Source organism: Dipodomys spectabilis, unplaced genomic scaffold, assembly GCF_019054845.1.
Source record: "Dipodomys spectabilis isolate Male_0828 unplaced genomic scaffold, ASM1905484v1 ptg000145l, whole genome shotgun sequence".
NCBI lineage: Eukaryota > Metazoa > Chordata > Mammalia > Rodentia > Heteromyidae > Dipodomys > Dipodomys spectabilis.
The window spans coordinates 6,617,092-6,637,756 of record NW_024870822.1 but is presented as its reverse complement, the minus strand read 5'-3'; the positions used below and the strand labels follow the sequence as shown (position 1 = coordinate 6,637,756).

Here is a 20,665-nt window from a genome sequence, read left to right as displayed (position 1 = left end):
TGAACTCAGGGCCTTTCATGCCTGCTTGGCTTTTTCACTCAAGACTGGTGCTCTACCACTTGAGCCACACTTCCACGTCTGGCTTTTGGCTGGTTAATTGGATATAATAGTATGTCAGATTTATCCGCTTTGGGTGGCTTTCAACTATGATTATCAGAGCTCAGCCTCCTAAGTAGGTAGGATTCCAGGCATGAACTACTGGCGCCAATCTTAGGACTCACATTCTATATCAAAGTTTCCTTCATTGCTTGGTACCTAGCATCTTGAAAATCCTTCCTTCCTTCTTTCCTTCCTTCCTTTCTTCTTTCTTTCCTTTTTTTCCCTTTATGTGTATTTGTCTCAAATGCCCTTCCCTTACTCTGTCTTGAGAAGAAGCAGAAATTTGGTGCCAATTATGACTTGATTACTCACATAAATATAACTGGGGCACCTGTACTGGGTCGTTGGTATACAATGGTGAACCAAAAAGGATTTGATCTCTGGACTCATGGTAAATTTATCTTGTGGTAACCAATTTCTGTGAGACAGCAGTAAATATGCAAGTCCCTAGATTTATAAGCAAGGACATGAATTATACGGGATCATTCCTTTAAGGGACTTCAGAATTAGGAGGGACTGAAGCAAATTTGTTAGTACAAATCAGACTGTGAAAAATGTTATGTGTGAGATACAAAAGCTCTGGGCACTTTGAAGAAGTAATTGATTCTGATTCAAGGCATAAGGAAAAACATCATGGAGAAAGTGACAGCTGAGTTGGGGCTGGAAGAGTTCTTATGATTTTGAATAATGGAGCAGTCGAAGGAGGCAGAGATGCAGAAAGTGCTTTTAAACCCACACACAGAAGCAGTGAATTACATTTCCTGCTGGCATATACTGCCATCCCCGTGTTCTTTGCTCTGGAGGTTGCTGTGTATTTTCCAGCCTCAGTTAGGAATGAGGAACCTTTGGTCTACCAAGGGACATCTGGATATTTATAACATCACTCACAGGCTATACAAAATCATCAGTATGTATTATTTTGCACTGAAGTCTCAGTCTAATTCAGATTGTTATAACAAAATACCATAGTCTGGGTAGTGTTAGGTCTGCCAGGGGAAAATGACCCCTTCCCTTTGTTCTATCTCCATGCATGAGCACTTGGCTCTGCCTCGAAGTCCCTGCCCAGAACCTATAACCCAGGTAACTGGCACACCTGGGGATAGTGGGAGGTCTCCCAGGCTCTGAGAGCACTTCCTCATCCACTCCATTTAAACCTCCTTCTCACCCTCCCCTAGCTAATTCTCCTCCCTCCCCTCTGCTCCCTAAGTTCTCTCTTTGCATGCCTCCATCTGGTGCAGGCCAGAGGTTTGGTTCTCCTGATACATACAGGAAAATGGGCCATGGGAAGCCTAGGAGAAGAATGTTAGAAGCATTTGTGTCTGTCTCTATCCTGACCATCAGTACCAAATGATTTTGAGGGCAGGCCAGATGTTCCCCACCCCTGGGACTTTGCATTTCAGTTGTCTGTCATCAGATCCAGTATAGGCACGGGATACCATTCTGCCATTGAGATGTGAAGAGAAGGCTGATGCAAAAGTGTTTTTTGTCTGGTTAACTACATGTAGAAAACTAAAGCTAGATCCTTATATATCACCCTGCACCAGAATCAACTCCAAATGGATCAAAGACCTTGAACTCAAAGCAGACACTCTGAAAACATTACAGGATGGAATAGGAGAAACCCTGGGTCTCCTCGGCTCAGGCCGAAATTTTCTGAATAGAGACCCGGAAACACAACAAATCAAAGAAAGGTTGGACAAATGGGATTGTATAAGGTTGCAGAGCTTCTGCAGGGCAAATGACATAGCTAGCAAGATCAATAGAAAGCCCACGGATTGGGAGAAGATCTTTACTAGCCATACAACGGACAAGGGTCTCATATCTAAAATATACTTGGAAGTCAAAAAATTAAACCCCCCAACAAATCCTCAAAGAAACAACTGCCCAATAAATAAGTGGGCAAAAGACTTAAAGAGAAACTTCTCTGAAGAAGAAAGAAGGATGGCCAATAGACACATGAAGAAATGTTCAACATCCCTAGCCATAAAAGAAATGCAAATCAAAACAACATTGAGATATCACCTCACTCCAGTTAGAATGGCAAAAATCAAGAACTCTAACAACAACAGATGCTGGAGGGGATGTGGACAGAAAGGAACCTTACTTCATTGTTGGTGGGAATGTAAACTTGTTCAACCACTTTGGAAAGCAGTATGGAGGTTCCTCAAAAGACTTCACATAGAACTCCCCTATGACCCAGCAATCCCACTTTTGGGCATTTACCCTAATGTTTACAAACAAGACCACACTAAAGCTACCAGCACAACTATGTTTATTGCAGCATTATTTACCATAGCTAAGATATGGAACCAACCCAGATGCCCCTCAGTAGATGAATGGATCAAGAAGATGTGGTATATATACACAATGGAATTCTATGCCTCCATCAGAAAGAAACATAGGTCCCATGGTTTCCCTTATTTGCAATAACTAGTATAGGTATGAGTCAAGCGGAAAAAGTCAGAGAATGTGATGTTAGGAAAACGAACCCTCAAATATGTATTTTAATGTTTTTGTTTCATTCATGCATGTGTTTCTAACGCATTTATAATATTATTTCTTTGTTGCTTTGTATGTCCCTCCCCCACAGTGTAACCCCCGCTTTCACTATATTTTATGTCAGTATAACATGTGGAGGAGACGGGGACAAACAAGTCGTTTAAGGATTCAGGTGGACCTGTTGCAACAATGAGAAGTACAAAATGTCATGTCAAAACCAGCTTTACAATGTCGGTGGGGGGGAGGAGGGGGTATGATTGGGTGGGGGGGAGGGGGGAGGCTGGGAAGGGAGGTGAAGGGTAAACAAAGGAGGAGGCTGCAATGCTTGGTAAGAAATGTATGCATTATCCTGCCCATGTAATTGTAACCCCTCTGTACAGTATGTTTTCAAATAAAATAAAAAAAAAATAAAAAAAAAGTGTTTTTTGTTTTTGTTTTTTGTCCCTGCCCCCAATACAGGGAGAAAACACTGCTTTGTTCCAGGCTGCTGAGAAGAAACCAAAACCAAAAATCCTGATTCCTTGATGTGCCTCAAGTCACAAGAACTAAACTGAAGTTGATATAACTGAAGACTTTTACATAAGATGATAAAGTTTTCCCATTGCCTTAAGTAACCTTTGGGATGCAATTTTGATCATGTTACCTGTAGTCCAATTCAGCAGATTTGAATACCTATTGATTCACTTATTGGAAACCTGTTTTCCTTTTGTACTGGTTCCACCCACTGCTACAGATAACTCCCTCTCTTCCTCATTATCATGAATGGAGGTTATACTGGCCACTGCCAGTGGCTCAAGCCTAAAATCCTAGCTACTCAGGAGGCTGAGATCTGAGGATTGGGGTTCAAAGCCTGCCCAGGTAGGAAAGTCCCTGAGAGTCTTATGCCCATTTAACCAAAAACACTGAGTGTGGAGGTGTGACTCAAGAGGTAGAATGCCAGCCTTCACTGAAAAGGCTAAAGGATAGGGTTCAGTTCCTGAGTTCAAGCCCCCATAATGGCATTAAAAAATAATAATAAAGAAAGGAAGTTATACTAAGAGATGACAATGTATTCAATTAGTCTCACCATTCTGGCACAGGGGAGAAATGAAAGAGCAATTAGTCTGTGCAATACCTTGACTATTTGTATCATCACCTTTCCTGATCTTTTGGTTGAGAGGACTTACTGAGCTCTTCAGGGAGTGTAGAGGGGAGAGAGCATAAGCAAGCCCAGGGGAAATTACATCAATACTTCTGTATTCACAGCAGTGCTGGAATTCTCCAGTAATTCCCTCAAGAGCCAAGACTACCTCTGAGACAATCTGTTGGAAACCACTTGTGTCTGGCAGGAAATCAAATATAACAAGGAATAGGACATGCCTGCCGTCATTCTTAATAGTCCGCATCAATCCCAGTGAGTCAGGCCAGTCCCTGGCAAAAACTTACAAATAAGCACACACCTTCCCATTCCCTACCAAATCCTTTTATTTTTCTAACCTCACCCCTCCCTATAACTCCTCCCACCTCTTCCCAATTCAAATCCTGCTTGCCAGATAAGCCCATTATTGAAGGGCATTTGAAGTTCTAACACACCAAAAGTAATGTTCTTCTTTGGTAGAAATCCTAGTCTCTAGATTGTCAAAGGAGGCCTTAAACAGAGCACTCCTTAACTCAAGTCCACTTGAGGTCAGGTGAGGGGCCAAGGACTCCATCGGAAGGTCTTACAGCCTGGAAGGTACAAGGGCATCAGGTCAGCCCCACTGCCCTCACCCTCTCCCCTAGCCACACTCACATTCCCACTCCTGCCTCCAGTTTATACCCCGTACTCTAGTCTCTGATATTCCTTACTCCAGCAAGCATTCCCTGAGTGAGTGGTCTCTAAGTCTGAGACCTGTCCCTCTAACATTGCCCCATAGTCCTGATTGCCTTCCTCTCTGATCGCTTGTCACATTCATTTGCCATTTGAGCAGGTATTCTGTTTACTGAATATATGAACAAATGAACATCAGGATAAATGAACAACTACCTAGAAGCTATAACTCTGTACAGAGCATAGCTGTCTTACTTCCCCCATTGAATGTTGAGTGCTCAGGACATGATAGGCCCACAGTAATCATTTGTGAATAAACTGAAAGCGGTTGTCCTAAGAAAGATCTTTGAGCTGGGTGCCAGTGGCTCACATCTATAATCAGGAGGCTGAGCTCTGAGGATCAGGGTTCTAAGTCATGGTTCAAAGCCAGCTGGGGCAGGAAACTCCATAAGATTCTTATCTGCAATTAACCACCAGAAAACTGGAAGTGGCACTGTGGCTCAAGTGGTAGAGTACTCGCCTTGAGCTGAAGAGCTGAGGGACAGCGCCAAGGACCAGAGTTCGAGACCAATGGCTGCCAAAAATAAAATCTTTACATCTATGTTGATATTGGCAATGCCTTAACTGGCTTCTCAAAAAGGCAGAAGGTTGGGGCTGGGAAGGTGGCTCAGTGGTAGAGTGCTGGCCTCGCATGCGTGAGGCCCTGGGGTTGATTCCTCAGTATCACATAAGCAGAAAAGGCCGGAAGTGGCTTGTGGCTCAAGCGCTAGCCTTGAGCTGAAGAGCTGAGGGACAGTGCCCAGGCCCAGAGTTCAGGCCCCAGGACCGACCAAAAAAAAAAAAAAAGGTAAGCGGCACAGTCGGGAAGGTGGGTGAGGTGCCAGAAGATGGAGGATATTCCTGGGGGCCCAGCTCTTCTCTCTTTGACCACCTTTTGTTTTAGGAACCCTTAACTAGAACTTCAGAAGTCCCTTTAGCCCCCTGACACTTTGAGCTGTGTATGCATTTTCTAGAAAAGGGCCAACAGCTCCATTGTCCAATATGACCGTCACTAGCCACGTGAGGCTGTTAAAACTGAAAATACAATTCCTCTGTTAAGCTCCTTGTCCAATGCGGGGTGCTTAATATGTATAGAACATCCCAGGGAGAGAACATTTCCATCATCGCAGGAAGGTCCAAGGCACAGAACTTCTACTGGAAGCATCAATCTACAGGCAGGAATGATTTCACAGATGTGAGATTTCGATTGCTTTGGGGGGAAAAACAAAACCCAAAACCAAATTATCTGCACGGTCTGGGCCCTAGGCCTGCGTTCCCCCTGGCTGCTGGGACGTCCTGGGGGGAACGGGTTCTCAATTCCCCCCCTACATCCCCGTCAGCTCCAAGCCAGACTTTACCCAGAGCTTGGCCCTCGGGGCGCCACGCCCATCCCGTCCCCTTCCAGTCGGCTGTACCCGAAACCAGACTTCAGAGTGTGCAAAAGTAAAGACTCGGGTGGGCTTTAAAGTTCATCTGGGGCGCAGATGGCAGCGAGGTTCCGGGTCTTGGGTTGGAAGCCTGATGCCTTTACACTTCTCCGGAACTGGATAAAGAGATTTTTTTTTTTTTTTAATCCTGGAACATCTGTTGCTTGACAAAGAACTTCTTCCCGGTTTCCCACAGAGCGCTCCAGGGTCCCGCCCCGGCTCGTCCAGGCCCGCCCCCTCGCGGGTGAGATCGCGGGGCGGGGCCGAAGGGAAACCCCAGCCCCGGACGCCCACCACCCCGGCCCGGGGCGACGTGGCTCCGCGATCCCCGGCCTCCCCCGCGGCCGCCGCCGGCGCAGCGGCCAATGGGCGCGTGAGCGAGGCCCCCGCAGCCTCCCCGCGCCAGCGCGGGGCGCGCCCCTCCTCGGGGTACGGGGCGGGCCCTGCAGCGGCCCGGCCCCGCCCCAGCCGGCTCCCCACTCCCTCTCGCCCGCCCCCCCTCCGCCCGGCCCCCGTGCTCCGAGCCCCCCCATTCCGGAGCCACCGCTCGGGTCGGGTCGCTCCGCACCTCCTGCTCCTCCGGACGACGATGGCCAGCGGTGTCCGTGGCCGCCGCCTGGGGCTCGCCCTGGGGCTGCTGCTGGCCCTGGCGCTGGCTCCGCGGGCGCTGCGGGCCAAGCCCACGGTGCGCAAGGAGCGCGTGGTGCGGCCCGACTCGGAGCTGGGCGAGCGGCCGCCCGAAGACAACCAGAGCTTCCAGTACGATCACGAGGCCTTCCTGGGCAAGGAGGACTCCAAGACCTTCGATCAGCTCACCCCGGACGAGAGCAAGGAGAGGCTGGGGTGAGGCCGCGGCCCGGGCCGCTCGCGGGCAGTGGGGGGAGGTGGTGGGCGACGCAGGTGCCCGCGGGGACCCCGGGCACCGGAGCCACGCGGGATCCCCCAGCGCAAAGCGAAAGCGGAAATCGCCGTGTGTGGAGCCGGGGTCGGGGGTCGGCCGGGCCTGGGCCAAGTTGTCTGCGGACACCCCCCTCCCTTTCCCCGGACCTCCGAGTGGAGGTCGGTGCCACACCCCGGCCTGGGTGGCTTCCCGCGGGGAACGTGGCAGCGGCCTCGCCGGAGCCGGGACGGAGCGGCCCGCCCCCTCCTCTTGGTTGCATCAGAAGGGAGGGGAGAGAGTCTACAAAAGAAGTTTGTCCACCGTGGCCCTTCAGTGCAGTTCTTGCCCACCCTTACAGTTCCTCGCTTCGTTCTCACGTGGAGAGAGGAGGTTTCAGACCCTTGTTAAGGAATGGGATACAAGATGAAATGGCTGGATTCCGGGTCTGTAATCTGGGAACCGGGACTAATCGTCCCATAAATCTCAAGTCGGGATTTAAAAAGTCTGGTTGTTAAGTAGGGAAGGAAATTTGGGGGTTACAAAATGATCTGGGGAAGAGTAAAAGGGGACAGAGATGGGAACTGGGCCTTTTGTTTCTGTTTCCAGCAAATGTCAGACACTTACATCGTTGGCAACTAGTTGTTAGGGGCAAAACCCCCCACAAAAATATAGAGTGGGGCTGGGAAGGTGGCTCAGTGGTAGAGCGCTTGCCTTGCATGCATGAGGCCCTGGGTTCGATTCCTCAGCACCACATAAGCAGAAAAAAAAAAAGCCAGAAGTGGCGCTGTGGCTCAAGTGGTAGAGCGCTAGCCTTGAGCTGAAGAGCTAAGGGACAGAGCCCAGGCCCAGAGTTCAGGCCCCACAGCTGGACCAAAACAAAACAAAACAAAAGACTATAGAGTGGTGGGGGTTCTTGAACTTAGCAGTAGAATTGGAACCCAAACCTGGGAAAGAAACAACCTAGAACTCTCAGTACACCCTCCCCTGGTTCTCCTCTGAGGAGAACTGGGGATACAGTTTGGTATTGTGTTGAGTTATCTAGAAACTAGCAGCCAGCATGGGCCCAGAAGAGGCAGGGCTGGGGAGGGTGTGCATGCGCCCACTCATGAACAGTGGCTATTGGCACTAGGGCTTCCAGAACCAACTTCTTAGTGGTGGAGGATCTTCCTGTCTCGCTACAATTAAAAAGAACATAGCCACCCCTGTGCTTGCAGAGGCTACCCAAAGTCAGTATGTCCAGGTAGCATAGGAGGATAAATGATGTCTATTGTGTAGGTGTACCATCTGCAAGTTGTGATAAAAGGATCTTTGAACTTCAAAGTCACCTCCAAACAATTAACCTTTTATTTGGCAGAGAAGTACTTTCTCTTCTTGTTTGGAATTTAACAATAGAGACCATTGACAGATTCACTGTGTTGTGGGGCTTTGAGGCACTTGGTGACTGATTTGCTGTGTAACCCTGATGGCAGCCTTGGTGGGTGCTTTGTCCCTGAAGAGGCGTGGGGAGGTAGAGTAGGAAAGGACTGGGAACAGAGGAATTGGGAACTTTAGCTTTTGGTCCTGTAGTTTCATTTAATGCCTTCATCTTACCATTAGGTTAACCTAATAGTAAGAGCAAAGGCTGATTGAGGTAGTTGGTTTGGGTTTGATCTTTATCAAAAAAGTCTGGCTTCATTCATTTTATTCATGCAACAAACACGGGGCTGGCTACTGTGTACCAGGCATCCATGTTTGACATCTGAGAGTTAAAAGATCAAACATTATGCTCTATGCCTTAAAGTGCTTCTATTGAAATGTGAAGGACAGATACCATACATAATTGGTATAACAGTGGCATGTTAAAACCACTGCCAAGCACACCCAGGAAGCGTCCCTAGGCTTCGATCTGGAGAGAGAGACTTAGGAGCATTCCATGTCACCGTATCAGAGCTTGCAGAATGCCCCAGAGCTTGTCAGGCATACAACAAGGGTTGGCATTTCAGAAGGAGCAGCCAATTTATAAAGGTTTTGAACTCTGTTCTGGGACAAGAGGAGTGATGGATCCCTTGAGGAACAGGAAAGGTGAAAAGGGAGTTGAGAGGGAAAAGTAGGGTAAGAATGGGACCAGTCTTGGAAAGGTGGAGATGAGATGCCATTCTATATGTTGTAGAAATGCCCTGATCCCAAACCTTGTTGGGAAAGTAGTTCTGACAACAGGATGGAGATCGGAACTGAGGCACAGGGCAGGCAGGCAGGGTTGAGGCAGGGAAAGGACAAGCATGAGCAGCAAGAGAGAATGAATCCAGACACCAGTACCACTCTGGCTCAGTATGGCAGAGAAGCAGGAGAAGGAAGCAAGGATGGCATCTGGGTCTCTGGCCTGAGCCATGGATAGGGAGCTACATTCACCCATTCCTGGACTACAGGCTGGGTGGGACTTTTGGAAATTCTGGGTCCAGCTTGGAAGAGGTGCTGAGTATGATAAACCACCTTCCTGTCCACAGCCTTCAGAGTCCCCTCCAAGCCTGGACTGGTGAGAGAAGAGCTTCACAGGCAAATTTGTCCATACTGCCTGATCATTTCTAAAAATGAGATTCCTCTAAGGGCCCCTAGAGATGCCTAGGCCAGAGGTTTACAAATTACAGACCCATAGATCACATGCAATCTCCAACGGTGCCCTTCTATACAGTCTTAGGGGGAAAAAATGACCCACTTGCCAACATTTAAATTATGAGTGACTTTACATACTGACCCAGATTAGTTTCATATACTGACCCAGATTACTTTCTCCTCACACGCAGTCAGGCAGCCTTGGTTGGCACCTGACAAGGGATCTCTCAGTAGCCAGATGCCACAGGCCTCTCAGAGGCCTCGCTCATTTCATTTGTGGAGTTTTCCATCCACCCTTGACCTAGGTTGTTGCATATAGTAAGGAAAGACCCTCCTCCCCTCCTTTATTCCTTACCATCCTTTTTGGGAAGTCAGTTTACAGATGGGGAAACTGACATCACATGTCCAAGGTCACACAGATAAAGTGAACCAGAGCCAGGACTCAGATTCCAGTGTTCAGATGAAAGCACTCAGCTTTATCTATGTGACAGCCACCTTTTCCACTATCTTCCAGGCTTGAGATTTTGCTAGACAGTTTGGATTATATTTGTCCTTCAAGTAATTATTGAGCCCCCATTGTGTGTCCGGCTGACCTATATCCTGGATCCTTATTTGTTGTAAATTAAATGCTATTCTGTCCTTTAAAGAGGGCTATATAGTCTGATGTTTGTTAGGTATTTGCTGATCAGAGATACTGTTCCCGTGGTGGCTGTGGATTCCTGATGGACTTTCTGCCACTCTGTGTGTACCCAGACTTGGAGCAATGCCCGGTGGATGGGCTCAGCACTACTCAGTGTTGAAAGAAATTGCTGTGTCTTGTGGGGAAATCCTGGAGTCAACCCTGAGGACATGTCATGCTTAAGTCTTTCAGTCTCAAGACCTGTTAAATTGTGAAGTAAGGGACACTTTAAAGCTGTTAGTATTGTTCATATCTTCCAGAGAAACAGGAGATGGAGCTTCCTAAGTTTTTAGGTAGGAGGTATTGACTGACGATTCACTCACCTTCACCCTGTTGCTTTATTTTGAGCCACTCCCAAAAGTAATGAGTTATAGAAGTACTAGTTATGAGCTAGGAAGAACTAAGGAATTCATTTTGTGTTTCTTCCAATGAATCAAAGATTAACTGTCCATCAGAACTTCTATTGGCAAGAAATTTTTACCACTGAAGTGAATAGAATTCCAGCCCCAAACAACAAAACAAAGTTATAGTTGGCTTGTATAGCCTCATCCCAGGTAAATGGACTACCTGTAGGGTGAAACTCCTTTTAAACATGGGGAATAGCAGTGGGAAACAACTCGAGATATCCTAGAGATTATATTCTTTCTCGGGAACATCTGGCTTAGAGATAGATATACAGTATGGTTGTGGTGTTTCCAACCTGAAATTGCTCTGAATTTGCATTTAGAATGCCTTAGTAGAATCTACTGGCAAACCACTGTGACTTTGGCTGGCAGGGGAGGCCAGGAGGCAGAAGTGTCTTCACTGTTTAAGAGCTGAGTACAGGGGTCCTGCAGTTGCTCATTTGGTTAAATTTCTGGATTAGCTTCCATGATCTACAGGTTCTTTCATCCTATGGACACTTTACACTTTGTCCAACAAGATCTGATTTCCTGCTTTGAGTTTTAAGTCTGTGACCCAATATGGTGGAACTAAAGTCAAAAACAAATGACTTACTTGTCTTAGTTTATGCGTAATTTCCTATTTTTTGCATTGGAGTTGAGCTATAAAAAAATATACAACTCCAGTTTGTACTAAATATTAGCTATGTGATCTTAGAAAGGTCATCCCATTTCTCTGGGTCTCAGTTTTCATTTGTCTAGGAGTTAGCCTACAGTAGAAAACACTAATAGGTTTCATCTTCTAGGTCAACACAGTACCAGAGCACTGAGCTGAGAATTCTAGGGTCATATCTAGATTTATCAGGATGGAGGAACATGGTCCATTAGCAAAGTCTGCCATTGGCACTATTTGACAATGGGGGAAAGACATATTATCTTCGAAAAAGATAAACTTTAAGATCCTTCCCAGTACCATCTATCATTGATTCTATTGCAATTTATGCATTAGATTATGCAAGGGTTTGATCTTTTGCTAGAGCAAGATCACACAAGCCTTGATAATAGCCTTGTGGGTTTTGTTTTTTAACTACAGGAAGATCGTGGATCGAATTGACAGTGATGGGGATGGCTTTGTCACTAGTGAGGAGCTGAAAGTTTGGATCAAACGGGTGCAGAAAAGATACATCTATGATAACGTCGCTAAAGTCTGGAAGGATTATGATAGGGACAAAGACGACAAAATTTCCTGGGAAGAATACAAACAAGCCACCTATGGCTACTACCTAGGTAAGAGGTGCTACAGAAGCAGTTATATAGGTGGGACTTAGATAACAAGCTTCTTGCCGGAGACCCATTTCTCTCTCATTGTGGCCACCCCCTTGGGTCAGATGACACAACTCTGAGGTGTGAATCTACTGTATAACATCCTTCTCTGCTTATTGAGGATATACTGAGCTGCGTACTTCAAGTGAAGTCATTCATGTTGGGAAGGTATGAGACACTAATAGGCCATTGTCCTACTTGAACTTAATCTCAGAGGCTCACCGAAAGGCAGTGTCTCTGTAATACAATTTCAAATTGCTACTCAAATTTGGGAAGTAAGGATTAAATATTCTGGAGCACTCAGGGAAGGCGGCCTCTTGGACCTCAGAGAGATAGAGAATGGTGGGTAAAGTGCAGGAGTTGGAGCGGGAAGAGATATAGCACTGTACTGTTTGAAAGTAAGACACAGTGGGTTGGGGGAATGAGGAATGAGTATAGGCAAAGAATGGAGTACAAACCTATGAATGGGGCCTGATAGAGGCAGTGAGGAAACAGGCCCGAGGAGAACCAAGATGCACACACAGAGTCAGAGAGAATCTTGAAACCCAGACAAGTATTTAGGCAGGATGTATTGGGAACTAGGGATCCTGTGTATGTTATAGATCAAAGAAGGATATGATGACAATGGAATTCTGATTTTGTATGGAATAAACCATCTTAACAACTAGCTATCAAGCTTCTAAACATGTATTAGGCCCTTGATTATGGGATGACTTGGAGATACTAGAGCTGATCTAGATAGGATTTTTAAAACTCAGTATGTCAGGATCTTTAGTCTGATGTGTACAGTTTGGATGTGAAGGATTAGTGATCTGGAAGGAAGGACCTTCCTTAGTAGCACAGTTTAAGTATTTCTCCATCTATCCTGTAGGCAATCCCAGTGAGTTCCAAGATAGTTCCGATCATCACACCTTCAAAAAGATGCTGCCCCGTGATGAGAGAAGATTCAAGGCAGCAGACCTTGATGGAGACCTGATAATGACACGAGAGGAGTTCACTGCCTTTCTGCACCCTGAGGAGTTTGAGCATATGAAAGAAATTGTGGTTTTGGTAAGACCAATAAAGACCCTGGACTGGGAAAAATCTAGGTAGAAAGCTATATTTTGTTTCTTCTTCCAAGAGATTTTTTTGTTAGAGAAAGACTGTGAAATCCAATAGGTTTAATACCTGTCTACCCAAGAAGCTAGTCAGAACAAACTTGTTGCTGTAATAAATAGCCCCCCACAGAAACCATTTAACATAAAGTCTGTTTTTTACTCTACAACTCCACTATAGATGATCCCAGTCAGATGTATCTTTTGGACAGCTCCTTATATCCCTTCCATTTATGGTTTGATCGGCCCTCTCTGATAAAATGTCTGGGGAGGTAAAGGAATGAGCCAAAAGTTGCCAAGCATTTTGTCATAAACTATGAACCAGAGAAGACAACATACAATGCTCAGATTCATTTAGAGCAATCTTGCATTGTTTCCTAGGAAACCCTGGAGGACATTGACAAGAACGGGGATGGGTTTGTGGACCAGGACGAGTACATTGGTGAGTTGCTGGACTGGGCTCGCTCAGCTGTTCTCTCCACCCACACATTGAATGCTTTACCCCAGACTTCTTTCAACAGCTGCTACAAGTCTGCTGGTGTCACTTCTGGGGCCTCCCCATGTGGTAGCCCTATGTGTCACATTAGTCTTGGTAGCAAACGTAGGCTTCATTCAGTGGAGAAGAGGCCAACAGGCTGCCTGACCACTGGGCTGGCCAGCAGCTGGCTCCTTGGCTCTCAGAGTTCCCCTTCATCACACAGCCCTGGTTTGTCCTTGGAAAATGGGATTGGAGAGGTCAGGCCAGAGTAGACAGTGGGAAGGGGAAGATTTTGAACTCAGACCATAGGTCGGCCCAGCCTAGAATCCCTGAGAAGGCATAGCTGGAGCTCTCTGCAGAAAGGCCGCAGCTCCTTCCCAAGGCAGAATTGCCCAGTAATCCAGCCATATCTAGCGTTGGCTTCTGAAGGGCTTCAAGTAGGAATACAAGAAGTGTATGTTCAGATGGCTGTGAGTGCTGGCAGCCTGAAAGTCAGATTTGCATGGAGTTAGAAGCCTCTAGAGCCCTTCCTGGTGTCACAGAATGTAAAGAACACAATGTAAAGAACTGGTGCCAGCAACAAGATAATTCCCATCTGACCCCCACCAACTACTGTGGCTCACTGCTCACTGCTGTCTGTTCACAACAGCTCTTTCTTCCCTGTCTCTATTAGGAAAAAAGCTGGGAAATCATTGACTATGAAAGAGGGATGGGGACATTTGTTGGACATACACTTAAGAGGTAGCTAATTACCTGCAAAAGTAAAACTGGGTCTCGGTTGCTCTCAGTCTCTGGTTTTGTGGGTACATTATTTTGGCTACTCCATACACAAGGACAGGCAAAGTCATCACTCATCATTGGAAATTGTATTTAGTTCTGAGAGCTGAACACTGTTGCCTGGCTGTCATTGGTAACAGGTAGCTCTCGCTGCAGTAATTAAAGTGATCTTGATGGCACTTTATAGAATAATGATGCTGACAGCTACATCCTTGAAGCCTTCCTCTTATGAGGCACCTGTGGGAGGAAAGCATTCAGAGCCTGTGATGTGTCATGTGACAATGGTGGTAGAATTAGACTGACAGAAAAGACTGACTGATAAACAGTGTGGTACTTTTGATGAACAGTTCCCTGAACTCTGCATTATAATGGTGCGAGCTAGGGACAAAACTTTTTCAGGGGCTTAGCATGACGTAAGCATGTCATTCTGTATACTGGGTAAGAGAGGGGGAGTAGGCTTGAAAATAAAATTTGGGGTGACATGTGCTTGGAAAGACCCTATTTCACCTTGCCTAACTGGCAGTATCTTTTCATTTCCAGGATGGCTTTCTCTTTTGTCAGAGCCAAGAGGAAAATGGCCAATGGGTGATACTAGTAAGAAGGGCAGCAGAATCAGGAGCCCTTGGCTTGCCCATCCACCAGCTTTGTGACTCTGAAGGAGTCATATAATCACTCAGTTTCCTTATCTGCAAAAGGAGAATAAATAGCTCTTATCCTTACGGGACCAGATGAAGTTCTGGTTAGCTCATTCAAAAACCCTTTGTTAAAATGTACTCATTACCTGACTTGTGTAAACCCCTCTGGATATCACCTTTACAATAACAATTTTTTAAAAAAACCCTTTTGTCAGAAGCAGTGTGACAGTATGTAAATATCAGGTGTCCGTCTCTTTGGATAGCTCCTCTTAAATAGCTAAGAGCCATGATTCTTCTCGCTTTCTTTTGTCAGTTGTGGGGCTTGAACTCAGGGCCTGGGCCATACTTTTTTCCTCTGCTCCTGCTTTTACCTGCTCCTTCTATCACATGACATTCCCCTTTCTCTTTCTTTTTCTCTGGATCTGTCTGACTGCCTGTCTTCTCTCCCATTCTTTCTAAATTTCTCCATCATAGAGAAATAGGGCTTCTGTTTGCTAAGAAGACCCAGTGGTAGTCATTTCCTTTCCTTGCTGCTCTGCCTGTGGAGAGGAAGGATCTGTCCCAGAAAACTGCTAGAAGGATGAAATGAGATGTTCTGTGAAAGCCCTTGGAATGATAGAAATGATGATGCCAGTGAGCCCAGAGCCTAGGGAAGTACCCATGTTCCCAGGGTCTTCCCACTCAGACTGGCGGTGCGCTGCAGGCTGGGGCTGAGCCTCAGGTTCACCTGTAAGGTATGAATAACAGTAGCACCTATTTTACAAAACTTGCAAAGGAAATCAAATGAAAAAGAGTATGTAAAATACCTGACATGTGACCTGGACTATAGTAAGTGCTCCGTGTTGGTCATTGATAGTTTTCATCTTTTAGTGCCATTTGATCATTGTGGTTTATCAATTATTATTTCCATTGTACAGACACACTGAGATCTTAGTCACTGAGTTCAGTAACATAATCTCAATCCCTGAACTGAGTCAAGAGCTAAGATTCATCTTCTGGCTCCTAACGTCAGGTCTTGTCTTCGTGGCTTTCATGATGGGTCAGTCTAAGTACCTAATGCATGGCCTCCAGTTGTGACCTAGGTCTCTAATGGGTTAGTACCTCAAGGGTAGTATTTTTTTGGGGTGGGGGGGCAGGCTTTTACCTTCCTATGTGTGCTTTGTAACTAAGAACAACCTTCCTTTCTAGCTGACATGTTTTCCCATGAGGAGAGTGGCCCTGAGCCAGACTGGGTTTTGTCAGAACGGGAGCAGTTCAATGACTTCCGGGATCAGAACAAGGATGGGAAACTGGACAAGGATGAGATCCGACACTGGATCCTCCCTCAAGATTATGACCATGCACAGGCAGAAGCCAGGCACCTGGTGTATGAGTCAGACAAAAACAAGGTATTCTGCTTTTTGCTATCACATTGATCGAAAGGAGACGGTTTATGTAAGATTTGTGTTACTTGCTTCTTTGGTGATAGCATTGGCCAAGGTGGCTGTATCCTTGTTGATGTTTCTTGCCCTACAGTAGAGACCTGGAAACAACAGCTAATACCATGAAGGCCCACAGTGAACTCTAGGCTTTCCTAAATAGAGCTAGCTATGGGCTATAAATGTAAATGAAGTTACCCAGTTAAGACTAAAGAACCACTCACTTGGTTTGATGTGGGCGGGACACGGATAGAAGAAGTAAGCCTCGCCTGTCCTGACATAAGTATACTCATCTGTTTACACACCGGAAACTTTTCAAACTTCGCAAGGAAGCCCATCCCACTTGAGAAAGGAGAGCTCCTTGGAGCCAGACAGGCTCAGGCAAGCTTCCTTCTCTAGAGACAAGGCCAGCACTTCCCAATTATCAAATAAAGCAGGAATGTGGGTGCAGCCCAGTCATAGAGCATTTGCCTAGTACGTGGAGGGTCCTCAGCTAAATCCTAAAACACTGGAATAGATGATGGATAGATGGATGGAGCAGCTAAAATCTATAAGTAAGATTAAGACAAAATTCTTCTACCTCATCCCACTTTGCAGTTGCCACAAGGTCCCCAGAGTACAGACAAGTTTGGCCCTCAAGGGCAGTGGGGTTCCTCAGGGTTGCTTTGGGAACACCTGCACTGCCTGTAGATATTAATGGATTCCAGCTTCTGAGTCACCCAGGTACTGAGCCGGGACCCTTGAGTACAGCTTTTACAGCATGAAGTTATTCCATTTTGGAGGTGTGCAGCACGTAACAGAAGAGGAAACATTTTAAATCAAAGATATAACAAATGTCTCACCCAACAACAGGTTCATGCTTACCTGGCCTCCCATGATGGCTCTTCCCTCTCTTCACAGGATGAGAAGCTAACTAAAGAGGAGATCTTGGACAACTGGAACATGTTTGTTGGAAGTCAAGCTACAAATTACGGGGAGGATCTCACAAAAAATCACGATGAACTTTGATGGACATTCATTGTAATGAGGCAGACTGTCTGAGGTCTCTTACTGTCTTGGGTGGTCGCTATTTTCATCTGATTTACAGCAATTGTATCCCTAAAAAAGCATTATACCTCAGATTGGGGTAAAAAAATTACTTTTCACTCCATATTTACTGGAAAGTGATCCTCACTTTTTTTTTTCAGTAAGATTTCTAAAAACACATTAGAATCATAGCAAATTACAGTGCTCCACGGGGATACATTGCTACAGCATGACTTCCAAAGAGTTATTGTTTTTTTCCCACTAAATGTAAGTAAAAGGGTAATGAAACTCGATAAAGTTCTGCTACTCAGAACTTTGGGGGGGGGGCGGTAGCATATATGGTGACTGCTGTGTATGTGAACTATCATATTTTTTTAAAAAATATTTACCACTGTTAAACAGTCAGTGGTATTTCCTTAGACTTATTTCAGAGCAAGTCTAAGATTTTTGATTCTTTCTTGACCTATTTTGAACTGTTACTATAAGTGGTATACAAGTCTCTGTGCATTTTTCTGTAGGTGCATAATTAATCCAGATTTTTGTTTGCTGTTTTTATAAAAAGCAATCAAAAAAGATAATGTGAACAAGGAAGGAATTTTAGAGGTAGGGAAATGATGGAGGTTGGGCATTTGAAGAATTATACCAACATGGAGAGACCTTTAAGTATTTTTGAGAAGATTTTCTTTACATGGAAATGAGGTAGACCTGATCTTTGAAGTAGTGGCTAGAAATATAATCCATTTCCTCAGTGATTCTGAATTGAAATGAAGTTGTGAGATTCTAGGGTATTCATCCAGTGAACTCACATCCTCAGCTCCACCTCAGGACGGCTTACACTATAGAGGTGGGACACAGTGATGTTCTGAGCCTTTGAGTGAATGATAAGAAATGATATATTGGAAACAATAGAATAAAGGATCATCTTGAGGATTTGTTACTGTGTCCTGTTGTGTTTGACCTCACTGATACTATTCGTGACAGCATTTTTCATAAAGAATTAAATGGAGGGGTAAGTTGTGATGAATGTGATTGTAAAGGATCTGGGGCCCTTAATGCATTTACTGGCATGTTTGGAATATAATCTGTATTTACTCCTTACTATAGGCTTATCATTTTTCCCTTTCTATGTAGTTAGAGTATCTACAGGTTGTGTTTTGGTTGTTTTGGTGGTCCTGGGATTAGAACTTGTTGCCATGTGATTGCTAGGCAAGTGCTCAACTACTTGGTCCACACCTCCAGCCTTTTCTGCATTTAGGTTTTGATTGTGCCCAGGGCCATCCCTAAGTCTTAGTTCTCTTCTATACTTTCCACGTAGCTGGTATTACATGTATGAACCACCAGGCCAGGTTTGTTAAGAAGGGGGTCTTGTTAACTTTCTTATTTTTTCCTGGGCTGGATTCATGGGTATATCTTTGGGGGACACCATTCCATCAGTAACACCACCTGACATCTTGTTTGCACATCATTCCTGTGCTCCAAGCTAGAATACAAGCTTTATGAGAACACCATTTGTATCACATCAGCTGCTCTTTCCTAGGATCTAGCACAGTAGAGTGTCACTCCACTCTATCATTATTTGTTGAACAAATGGAACTTTGATAGTTGTAGCCAAAGAAAATATCCTCGCTAACATTTGTAGGATAGAAAGTTACACAGTGTGCCCAAGATGCCACAATGATTGAATAGTGGAGGAAGACTTCAAATCTAAAACTCTTGGTTTTCACACATATCTTCTGTTCCTTTGTTGACCCCTAACATGCTTATATGGTCAGGAAATGAGAATAAACTCCTCTTACCTGGAAATGTGTGGGAGACTTCTCTTTTGTCAGATAATAAATGTCTGTCTTTAGGGAAATAGAAAATAGTGTCATAGCCTGGCTCTGATAGTTCACACCTGTAATCCTAGCCACTCAGGAGACAGATCTGAGGATCAAGATTTTTGCAGTCAGCCCTGGAAGAAAAGTCCCTGAGTCTACTTTAAAAAAAATGGAGGTGTGGTTCAAATGGTAGAACACCAACCTTGAGTGGAAAAGCCAAGTGAGAATTAAGAGGCTGAGTTCAAGCATGACTCCTAGTGCACCTAAAGAAAAAATAATAGTAAAAGTAACATGTAACTTGAATAAGCACATAATTGCAAGGTGTGTTCACACTGTTTCTCTGCAAAAGGTGATCATTGTTGGTGTATTAAGTTGCCCATAGTGGGACACTAGATGTATTTGGAGCATTGTTTTTCCTCTCAAGTCGGTGCACAAAGAAGAATAACTCTGGATGAGATTTGCATTTAACACTATTTAAAGAAAGAAAACCTTAGCCAGGGGGGTGTCACTGTTAACATGGTGATTCATAAAACCTTAGATTTCTAATGAGGTCTGACTTTTGCAAGGAAAACAGATTTTGTTTCGAGGTAATATTTCAGGTCTAATTATGAACAAATGCTACAAAATTGATTTGTAATGGGAAATACTGTAATGTCACAAGACATTATTTAATGCTTAATGTGACTGAAAGCACTAATTGCTCGCAGCCATATTCTGTCTAAGCAAGCCATGAACACATTTTTACTTCTCGCCTCTTACTGTAGGTTTTTGAATGAATCCAAATGTCACCAAAATGGTTTGAGAAAATCTGCAATACCTGAAGGTTTTCTTGACCTGCTTGGATTTTAGAGTTGGTCCCTTGTTAATAAACATACCAGGTCATAGGTATTCAGAGATGCCCAGCAAACAGGAATGAAGTGAATACTTGTTAACAGCTCAGCCCAAATACCTAGTAGGATGACACAGTGGCTGAAGTTTTTCTTTTTAAATCATCCTAGATTTATTTAGCCACCTTTATAACATCCTGGCTTTCTCTAGGACCATGCATCTGAGAATTGGCCCTGTCCAGAGTCATAAACAGTTTTATAGTGCTAGAATTTCCCTCTAAAACCCAATGAGTGTCATAACATTCACTGCTTTGGCTCACACCAAAGTATTAAAAATTGGAGGCCTGGAAAGACTACATCATCAGCATGTAAACTCCTAAAATTGACCAAACTTGAAAGTTATTTCCAAACTAACTATCCCTACTCAGTAGTACTGAATCTCAGAGGACAACAAACTAAGCAAATTATATCTAGTTTGCCCCTTGTCCCCTTACCTACCTTTGTCATTTTTCTCACAGAAAATAGAAAACACAATCTAGGACTGGTAGACCACAACCTATGATCCCCACTACTTGGGGAAGTATAGATGAGGATTATGGTTCTTGCCCCACCTTGTCAAAGTTAGCACAGTATCCTGTCTGAAAAACAAGCTGAGAGCGAAAGAACACAAGAGAACTCTAGTAGCAGAATGCTTGATAAACCAATGTGAGGCCTTGAGTATAAAGAAACATACAACTCCCCACAGAAGTGCCTCCAAGAAAACAAACGTAACTGCATATTTTCCTGCCTTGAAGGCACGTGTATAATGGGTGATTATGAGCATTTCATTTCCAGGATAAATACTAATGGGAGTTCCAAAAACAATGCCTACTGACATTTCTCACGCAGC

At 44.8% G+C, this 20,665-nt stretch overlaps 1 protein-coding gene across 1 annotated transcript; it reads left to right on the top strand.

Moving 5' to 3' along the window:
• Nucleotides 1-6,365: 6,365 nt before the first annotated feature.
• Nucleotides 6,366-17,233, top strand: Rcn1 (reticulocalbin 1). Its single transcript, XM_042691391.1, has 6 exons — nt 6,366-6,696; nt 11,475-11,668; nt 12,576-12,754; nt 13,180-13,240; nt 15,877-16,076; nt 17,007-17,233. Exons 1-6 carry the CDS (start codon nt 6,443-6,445, stop codon nt 17,112-17,114), a joined length of 996 nt encoding a protein of 331 aa, XP_042547325.1. The 5' UTR covers nt 6,366-6,442; the 3' UTR covers nt 17,115-17,233.
• The last annotated feature ends 3,432 nt before the right edge of the window (nt 17,234-20,665 follow it).

Coding starts and splice junctions, on each gene's coding strand:
- Rcn1 (XM_042691391.1), top strand. CDS start 6,443: ATGGCCAGCGGTGTCCGTGGCCGCCGCCTGGGGCTCGCCCTGGGGCTG. Junction 12,755..13,179: donor TGAAAGAAATTGTGGTTTTG/GTAAGACCAATA, acceptor ATTGTTTCCTAG/GAAACCCTGGAGGACATTGA. Junction 13,241..15,876: donor GGACCAGGACGAGTACATTG/GTGAGTTGCTGG, acceptor CTTCCTTTCTAG/CTGACATGTTTTCCCATGAG.